At 47.6% G+C, this 9,749-nt stretch overlaps 1 protein-coding gene across 1 annotated transcript in view; it reads right to left on the bottom strand.

Moving 5' to 3' along the window:
* Nucleotides 1–1,034: 1,034 nt before the first annotated feature.
* Nucleotides 1,035–9,749, bottom strand: part of ahr2 (aryl hydrocarbon receptor 2) — a 35,324-nt gene continuing 26,609 nt past the window's right edge. Inside the window, exons 3-11 of the mRNA XM_030086318.1 lie at nucleotides 8,566–8,756; nucleotides 8,362–8,451; nucleotides 7,543–7,657; nucleotides 7,060–7,196; nucleotides 6,758–6,960; nucleotides 6,548–6,657; nucleotides 6,324–6,465; nucleotides 4,605–6,243; nucleotides 1,035–4,516 (exon numbers count right to left, since the gene is read on the bottom strand). Coding sequence (XP_029942178.1) covers nucleotides 4,430–4,516; nucleotides 4,605–6,243; nucleotides 6,324–6,465; nucleotides 6,548–6,657; nucleotides 6,758–6,960; nucleotides 7,060–7,196; nucleotides 7,543–7,657; nucleotides 8,362–8,451; nucleotides 8,566–8,756 — 2,714 coding nt within the window. The 3' untranslated portion in view covers nucleotides 1,035–4,429. The remainder of the gene's footprint in view (nucleotides 4,517–4,604; nucleotides 6,244–6,323; nucleotides 6,466–6,547; nucleotides 6,658–6,757; nucleotides 6,961–7,059; nucleotides 7,197–7,542; nucleotides 7,658–8,361; nucleotides 8,452–8,565; nucleotides 8,757–9,749) is intronic.

Below are 9,749 nucleotides of genomic sequence, written 5' to 3'. Positions count from 1 at the left end.
GTTTTAGTAGTCTGTATAATTTTGGTATCTTTTTTATTTTTAGTAGCTACTTTGTTATTGCTGTTTTTATTCACTTCTTCTTTTTTCCTCTTACCTCAGTCTGTCTCATTAACTACATCCACAACTATCTTCCTCTTTTGAACAATAATCAAAAAGCCTGTAATAATTTACACATTCGTGACAAGAAACGTTTGTTCTAAGAACAAAAGTCTCCTTCCTACAAATCAAATACGGTAACATTTTGTGCTATAGATGTTTTTGTTTTACCACTTGATAATGCTGCTACAAAAAATGTATGTGAATGCTAAAAAAAAGTAGTTGAAATGAAATACTGTACAACAAGTGTAGTGTTATTTCGATTTACTTTCGAGTTGTTGTCTTTACATCAAGTTCTACTTTATTTTAAGCTTATAATTATGAGAATGGCACAAATTAGTTAATTTTGCTTGTGATAACCAGTACCTTCTTTTCTATGTGGCACGGTCAAAAATGAATAAATAAATCAGGAAGTAATCAGAAAAAACATTTACATGGTATTTTTGCAAGATTAAGTTATATAAAGTGTGAATGTAAGCAATATTTCATGCTAGATTTTTCTTTGTAAACTGTTAAAATAGCTCCAGCTTCTTTTTCGTGTTTGTGCTATTTACATTGTCGTAATTTTTATGCTTGTATTGTTTAGATTGAGGGATTGAAACACCAATCTTTCTGAGTTTTGATATATTTCGGCTAAATCGCTTTGAAAAGTAAGAAAACAAACACAGTGTCTGATCTTTTCTGGTCCACTTGGCAGTAAAAACTATTAAAAGCTTAGCTGGAGGCTTGGCACACATCAGGAACTGAGAATTACAGCATCGCAGTGTTGCTGCCACCTAGTGGACACTGATACCCACTGCAGACTGTCGCACCAAAACAACGATATTTTTGAAAAAAAAAAAAAATCCTGATTTTTTTTTTTGTGATTGTTTTTTTGAGAAAATAGCGAAAGTCATCAATAATTTTCACTCATTCTTTGGTAGAAACATTCAAACCAGTGCAGTGATCAGATCACATTTATTTGTGTAAAGGCTGACTCAAACACTCAGAAGGAAAACGTTGAAGGCAAATTGTCGACTTATGAGTCGAAAAGTTAAAAAGAAGAAGAAGTAGAAGAAGAAGAAGACGAGGTTACACATCTATACACTGTGCAGAAAATGTACAAGAGAAAAAAAAGCAATCCATTATAACTGTGGGTCAGGTTACGGCAATACAATATTAAAATACACAATATATGACAATACGTACTTAAAAAAAAAAAAGAAGATGACAAATATATATATTTATATACACTTACACAAAGATACTGCATTTTGGAGCCTTGGCCTCCTCGTGTTTGAACGACAGGAGAATATAAAGTAGGAAGGGCTTCTACAACGTCAAAGCAAGCAACAAGAAATGGTTATATTTTCATTTAGAGAATACTTTGAGAGGAGCAAAACCTCTGATTTCAAACAGGACAGGAAGAAAAGTCACCTCCCTCCAAATAAACACTTCAATTAGTACGGGTACGAGTGTAACAGTCTGGTTTTATTTCAAAATTTGTTTGGTGAAGTTCTGTTCTGTGATTTAAATGAGGAGAAACCCTGAGATCTGCAGTACGATTCTGCCTGTTTCACCACTGCTTTAGCTTGGTTTTCAGGAGGAGCACACTTTTTAAAATTCTACCAAAAATGTAATCTGCAAAAAAAGAAACATTCAGTTTAATTGGTAAAATATTAGAAAATGCAGTTTTCTATCTTTACTCTTAATCTCTGATGGAAGCAATTCACATTTGAAGTTGTACCATCCACGTTCAGAGTTCTTGGAGAAGTGTTAAAAGCAATCGTGACTCCTAAAATGTCACATTTTGCACGTCCTGCTGTGAAAGCAAAGCTCAAGCAAAGGTAAAAACAACTGACATTGATTTTCTACATTCCCAGAGTGTCTGTTTACAGTCAACCTAAAGGTTTCTGTCATTTTAGTGGCATCAAACTGGGTGATTTTGTTGTTTCAGAGGTCAAATAAGAGCAAATATGAATTATTTGGGAATATATATCCACAATATATGTCAAACCTTCTGGAAAATGCTAAAACTGTCAGCACAATCCTTCACGTGACAGCTGGAAATCTTATAACATTTTGTTTGTATGTCACATTTTTCTCAGCTCAATAAATAAAACATTTTTTTTTTTTTTACATTTGTTTATTAAATGGTAGACTTTCTAATGTTCATATTAATTAAAGGTATTTTTCTTGAAAACTCTTGGATCTATAGACAATATAAGGCGTCGCTGTTCTCTTGTATGATGGTTAAATACATATATTCTGTATTATACTGACAAAAAAGTCAGGGTTTCTTCTCATTAACTAAACTGATGGATGCTTTTGGTAAAATTCAGACTTGTTGCTTGTTCAGGAAAAGTGAAGAAACACTATTATCTAGGAGAAAATTCATGGCTCAACATCGACTGAAGCCAATCATGTCAAAAAGAGGCCAATTAAAAGGCACCTTTACAGGTTTGATTTATTTCTCCCTATTGTTTTTTTTTTTTTCCTTTTGATGTCCTCATTGAAACTATACAATAGCTGCCTTTAACTGTTTTACTTCTGTGTTTCGCTGCCGGACGGGTCGTCCGTGACGCCGAGCAAGAACGTAGAAAAACAAGACGGAGCGGGAGCGGAAGGAGGAAGAGGACGGAAGCGTGAAATCAGCGTCGCAGCCTGACAAACATCCTCGTCTTTCACTTTGAGGTTTCGTCCAGCAGATTTCACGCTACAGGAGGTTAAATTTCTCCACTTAATACTAAAAATAAAGCAGGATGTTGTTCCGAGCTCAGCTTTGCTGGACGTGCCTTTAAATCAGGGGTGTCAAACACATTTTAATGAAACCCAAAACACAGTGAAGTGGAGGTTTCTGGGCCTGATTGCAGCCTCTTGCGTCCCGGTTTTGGACCACCAGCCTCACGTTTGACACCGCTGCATTAAAAGACATTTGAATGCATTCGTCTATTTACTGACAGTTTACTATTTACTCCACATACAAACTGCGCCAATGGGCTTTTATTTTTATTTTTTTTGTGCTTTGGTTTTAAATGATTGCCTTACGAGTCTCATTCTGTCACGGGGTTAACTTTTTGTCCTTTGGCAAGTCAAACATTAAATTCTAAGTGCAAAAAAAAAAAAAAAAAAGTGATAATTTGGCTTGGCGTCATCAAAGACTTTAACTTTGGTTTTCGGTCCACCATCAAACATCGAAATGTGTTGAAATATGAAAAAAATTGCAGTTGACTGTCCCTTATAAAGTTTCTGAGGCATCGTCTCTATTACCCCCCCCACAACAACAACAACAACAACAACAACAACACAGACAAAATCTGAAAGAAAAGAGAGATAAAGAAGAATAAAACTGGCTCAGTGACGAAGCTTTAAAATATATAAACAAGCAGCTGTTTTCACTGAATCGTTTCCACTTTACGTTGTCTGTTAGCAGGCCGATGCTCTGATTTCTTTGTGCGTTTCTTCTTTTTTTCCATGTTTTTTTCTTTATATATATATATATTTTTTATTTTTTTATACCCTGTCTGCAAAGCAAAGATCTTCCTCGCTGCGACAGCAAAGAGTTGAAATGAACTTAGTTGCACTTTCAAAAGGACAAAGAAAAAAAAAAAAAAAAAAAAAAAAAGAGAGAGAGGAGATGCATTTTATCCTTCCGAGCGTACAGAGAGCAGAGCTTCGGGTGGGGTGTGGGGGCGGTGTGCGTTACAGACGGCAAAAGACGAACAGGAAGCCGTTAGCGTCCTTTCATTTCTCGCCCGGGCCTCTGAATTCAGTTTAATCCAAACTAAGAACAAAACGAGGAGGAATCTGCTGGGCTGTTATGAAGAGGAAATGGGAGGTTAACCAGACCAAACAGTCACTTTGTGGGATTCCGGTTTACTGAGACCCCGGCTTCTAGTGTTGTGGCAAAAATCAATTTAGCTCAGTTTATTGCTCTTCATAGCAGTACTGTGTATAAAAAATGGCAGAAACTGTGAGATCTTTTCATGTTTTAGACTCTAAATGTTGAGTTTTATGGTTCGGTTGTGCACAGCAGGCCCGAGCGGCGGCGGCGCTCGCTGGTTGGTCTGGTTAACGTCACTCGTCTTCACTCATGCAGCGTTCCCACGGAGCAGACGCTTGACCGACACGGGACGATCCTCAGCAGCTCGTCGCTTCCGTTCGAACTCGTCTCCTCCTCAGACGTCCAGCGGTGGAACGAATTCCGAAACTTCACAGCTGTCCTGCACACTTCCAGCTTTCCACAAAAAAAAAAAAAAAAAAAAACACGAGAGCGGCCGACGAGCGAGAGGAGGCGAGTCTCGTATCGTCCTGTTCTCCAGTCTGCTCCTCTGTCATTCTGTTTTTCCGGGTTCTATTTGTTCTCCGAGTAGCAGGTGTTCCCGTTGGGCAGCGAGGAGAAGGGGAAGCCTCCGTTCCTGACCGCCGGACAGCCGTTGATCTGTGGAAACCCCAAAGGCGGGTTAGTCCAGCACGGAGGAAACTCAACACAGAGCTGGAGCTCAACGCGGCGGGGCGCTCCTGTTTACCTGCGTCTGCTCGTTGAAGCTGAGGTACGGCTGCTGCGGCGCCAGCAGGCCGTTGGCGTTGAGCCCGGCCGCCATCTGGCAGGACAGGGCCGCCTCGTCGGGGTGGGGGACGGCCGTCATCCCCGGCACGGCCCCGCCGGCGGGCGCGGTCTGGTAGAAGCAGGAGGGCTTGGAGGGGATCTGGCTGGCGGCGGGGTTCGGCCTCGCCTGGAGGCGCAGGCCGTTGACGGGCCGGGGGGCGGTGGCGTTCCTGAACATGCAGCTGCTGGACGGCTCCAGCTCCTGCTGAACGGGAAACGGGGCGGCGGTGGTCTCCGCAGTCCTGAACGCCGGCCCGCCGCCGCCGCCGCCGGAGCCGAAGTCCACGGGATTCCTCTGGAATTCCGACATCTGGCCGAGGCCCATCTGCTGCTGCCCCGGCGGCCAGGACGGCCTCTGACTGTCCCCGTTCTGGGTCTGCAGCGCGAAGCGGCCCTGCAGGAGGCCCCCCGGGGACGGGCCGGGGCCGGCGGGAAAACTGGGCTGGCTTGAAATGTTGGGGGCGTAGGTTTCCACCGCCGGATTGGCGTTGGGCACGGACGGGCTCCACTGGCCGCCCGGAAAGCCGAACATGTGGTTCAGCTGTCTGTCGGTCTCGGGCTGGGGGGGCGTCCGCAGGGGGAGGCGAGTCTGCACCGGGCGGCTCAGCGGAGGCTGAGCGGTCGGCGCATGCCTGATCGGGAACGGCGGGCGGCCGGCGCCGACCTGCCTCAGCTGACTCTGCGTCTGGGAGCAGGAGCTGGGCAGGGAGGCGTCCAGGGGCCCCGCGGCGCCCGTGTTCCCGGTGGGGCCCAGCTGGAGCGGCGCCGAGAGCTGGTGAAGGCTCGGACCTTTCAGCACGGGGAAGTCCATGTGGCTCAGCTTGACCGTTCCCGCGCCCGGAGGCGGCGGCTGCGGCGCCATCATCGGCCCGCCGTTGGGCGTCGGCTGGCCCTGAGGCTCCAGACTCCAGCTGAAGCTCTGCTGCCCGCCCCGGTCCAGGTCCTGGTTCTGGAGGTCCAGCGCGGGGAGGCAGCCCGGCACGTCGTCCAGCTGGTCCAGCAGCTTGAGCCCGCCCTCCTTCTGCAGCTGCTCCTCCACGTAGGACAGGATGTCGTTGCTGATGATGTCGTTGAGGTCGTCGGCGAACTCGCCGCCGCCGAAGTTCATCTTCAGCAGCGTGCTCTCCCAGCTCTTCAGCTCGTCCGGCTCCACCTCCAGGCTCTCCGTCAGGTCGCCGTCCCCGAGGATCTGCTGCAGCGTCTCCATCATGTCCTGCACCGTGGCCTCGTTCTTCACCAGCGCGGTCGCCTCGGGTTTGGGCGCCGTCTCCCCCGGGACGCTGACGGTGGCGTGGGTGTCCTGGAAGGCCACGTCGTTGAGCGAGGTGATGGTGCTGGCGTTGTGCTCGCAGTACAGCGACTGGTCCTGGCTCAGCATGCAGCCCAGCAGGGAGTCCTTGCTGACCGTGTAGGAGTCCAGCTTCCTCTGCTTGGGGGCGGAGCACGGCTCGGGGACCTCCACGGTGGGGATGGTGTCGTACAGCACCGCCTCGCCGGTGGTGAAGCCGAACGGCAGCTGCAGCCGCCGCAGGCGGAGCTGCTCCTCCCCTTCTTCATTTCTGTGGACAGACAGAGTGTTACGTTAAACCTGTAAGTTAAATCTATCTGGAACAGAAGGCGACACGGCGTCGGGACTCACGTCAGAGGCCTCTGCCGGGACACGATGAAGTCCGGCTTGCCCGCCTTGAACACCACCCGGGCGTGGGCCTGGACCCAGACCCAGGTCCCGCTCTTCGTCAGCAGCCTGAAGACGTTGAAGCCGCTGTCTCCGGTTTTCATCACTGCAGACGGAAGAAGTTTGAACCATCAGGAGAGGAAGGAGCAGACGGCAGCGAAACGCGCTTTCAAAACCGAGCGGCTCACTTCTCAGGTGGTTGTCGGCGCAGAACATCATGTCTGCAGCGTGGATGAAGTTGTAGCCTGAGCCTTTCGAGCAGATTTCTACTTCACTGTAACCGAGCACTATCTTCCCTCTGTGAACAGAAAACACAAGTCTCCGTCCATTTCCTGATTCCAAGGTTTTTGATCCATGTTTTCCTTTTGAAAGCATCTCAGTTCTGAGCGCCTCAGCACCTGGAGTCGATGCCCATGGGGGAGAAATCCAGCTTGTGCTTGCTTTGGAAGATGAGCGTCTTGGTGCGGATCTCCAGGATGGACGGCGGCTGCAGCGGCGTGGCGACGGCGAAGAGAGCGAGCTGCGGGGGGACCAGCGTCCCATCCTCAGACACCCGGTTCTGACCGTGGAGCAACTTCAGACGGCCGTGGAAGTTCAGGGCCTGCAGGACGGCAGGTCAGGGCATGAAACAACAAGCTGTTTGCTCTGTGGATCAGTGTGTGTTTGTCTGTGTGTGTGTGTGTGTGTGTGTGGGTGTTACCAGGAAGCCAGACGAGTTGTCCAGCAAGCAGCGGAAGCGGCAGCAGAAGTTTCTCTCCAGAAAGGAGGAGTTTTCTGGAGGGATGTCCAGCGGGTCGTAGTTGGTCACGTTGCTGAGCTCCACGCTGTTCTGAGCAGCTGCGGAGGCAACGACATGTTTACCGTCTGTGTCCGAGTGTGTGTGTGTGTGTGTGTGAGACAATAACAAGAAATCATGAAAAAAAAAAAAAAAAAAACGAAAACACAAAAGAGATCCAAAACTAAATACAGAGAACAAGCAAAGAAAAACAAAACAGCGGAGTATAACACATCGAAATGAGGAACAAAAAAACAGCCAGAGGAGAAACAAAACTCCTGAAAAAGAATCGTACGGACAAGCAACGGCAAGGAAGTTCTCGAAAATATAGAAAAATGAAACAGGAACTAACAAAGACGCAGAAAAACTTAAAAAAGAAATGATTATACTGGACTTATTGGGACTTACTGGGACTGGCGGTGCTGTCGCTGTTCGGGTTGAGAGAGAAGTGAAGCTGCCGTCTGAAGAGCGCTCGGTCGTCTGTGTGGATGAGCTCGAAGACGCTCTGATGGACCACGTCCGACTGGAAGAGAGGGCAAGCCAGACTCTGTCACCACTGCACAAACATCAGCAGGATATTGATCATCTCGCTCAGATTTCCGACAGGTTTCCTTCAGCAGAGGGAGAGACACTCGTTCTGGCTTCATGAGGATTTCTTCTGCTTTAACATCCGCTTTTATTTGCGGCCTGATCTCCTCCGCCGCTGCACTCGCAGCTGCTCTATAAATACACTTTAATACGCTCGTAAATAGTCGCAGCAGCTGGTTAGCTTTGGGTTTTAGCGGCTGCTGCGGCCTCGGCAACAAACTGCTTCCTGCCCCGTCTCAGATGTGTGTGTGTGTGTGTGAGTGTGTGCGCCGTTCACCACGGCAGCCATCTTTAACCTCGGTTAAAACGGATGTGTTTACAAGTCAAGAGTTCAGAGCCAACGAAGCTCTTCAGTGTCACCTCCCTCCCTCATTTTTTAAGTCATTTTTCAAACATTCCTTGTACATTTTCACTATTATTTCGTCCAACATTCAGAAAAAGGTTCAGCGGAGCAGAGGTTCCTACGCTTTCAGCCAGCTGGTGGATTCAGGAAGTGAAAATTGATTGTTGATCGATGCTGGAGGAACGTGGGGATTCGGGAGGTCAGTGACGAGGAAGCAGGCCGGAGTTGTAAGCTTTTTCTCCAAATCTGTCATCAGTTCATCCTGTTTTTTTTTTTTTTTGTTGGTTTTTTTTTACCTGATGGAAACCAAGGAAGTCCTGGATGGTGGGGGATGTGTAGAAGACGTAGCCTTCAGCCGTCACCACCAACACAAAGCCGTTCAGCGCCTGCAAACAAACACACACACACACACACACACACAAAAAAAAAGCAACTTAATTTAACCCCTTCACTCCCGTCCTGTCTCCACTGGCAGGCTGTTCGGCTCCACGTCTCTCTACCTGAAGCAGCAGGTCTCCCTCGGAGAAGGTGACTCCGTCGATGGAGGCCACCACGGAGTTGGAGATGGAGGGGGCGGACGAGGACGAGGAGGAGGAGGAGGACGGGGTCAGCGCATTCGGGACGTTCCCGCCGAACATCAAGCTGCGCTCGCTGGTCCAGCTGGAGCCGCTCTGAGACGCCTTCAGGGTGGCTGCGGGACGACGACATGAGCTCAGAACATGCAGGGAGGGTGCAGCCGGAAGATTAAAACCTGAGATTTACACACATTCTTTCTGTGTGTTTTAGTAGTTATAGGACTATTTCAACAAATGAAGGCTAAAAAAATCAGTATAGTCCAAAAAATGATCACTCTAGCAGTTAGAAGCTTCGCTGTTTTGCAATCAGATGCACCTTTTGTTGAGAGTTTAATAAAACCACCTTGAGCTGCTGCAGCAACGGATAACTTGTGGTAAAACAGTGAGCTTCATTTGAAATCATTGCAAAATCACCTGCAGCAGCTGACTCACACCAATTTCTGCAACATCTCCACATGTGCATGGGAACCCGAAGGCCTGAAACCGGGCGACTGTGTTTACAATCCGGGCCAAACGTTGAGAAACCACAAAAAAAAAAAAAAAAAAAAAAAACAATTCCCCAAAAACATCTGATGAAAGCGCGCAGTGAGAAAACAACAGGAGAAAAGAGGAAGGGGTGAACTCGTTCTATCAGGGTGGAGCCGCCCGATGTTTCCTGTCGTCTTACGACACAGCTGTCGCTCAACTCTTTCTCCTCTTATCGCCGCACAAAAACAAGAGAAACAGAAAAAACATGGCAGATAGAGTCCTCTGAGAGAGGAAGCAGGTGTTTTTTTTGGTGGAGGGGAGCCAGCTTGAAGTGTTGATGGACGAATGAATGTAATCTCTTTGAGCTATAAACACAAAACACGAGTGATTCGCAGTTTTTCTAGAGATATGTGGAGCAGATCTGATGCCAGGTGGAGAGAGTTGTTGCTTTCCTTTTAAGACAAAAGGAGCTAAGATACTCTTGTAACGCACTCTTTCCTCTCTTCATATCTCCAGAAAACCTGCGAACGCTTAAATCTCTGGAAATTGCAGCTCGGTGGAAGCGTGCAGACGTGGCAGGGATCGGCTCCAGCGCCAGATTCTGACGCATCTCCTCGTCCAAAAGCCTCAAAAAAGGAGCC

This window comes from Salarias fasciatus, assembly GCF_902148845.1.
Source record: "Salarias fasciatus chromosome 23 unlocalized genomic scaffold, fSalaFa1.1 super_scaffold_20, whole genome shotgun sequence".
Lineage (NCBI taxonomy): Eukaryota > Metazoa > Chordata > Actinopteri > Blenniiformes > Blenniidae > Salarias > Salarias fasciatus.
The sequence above is the reverse complement of the archived record's forward strand: the minus strand, read 5'-3'. Positions and strand labels throughout refer to the sequence as shown.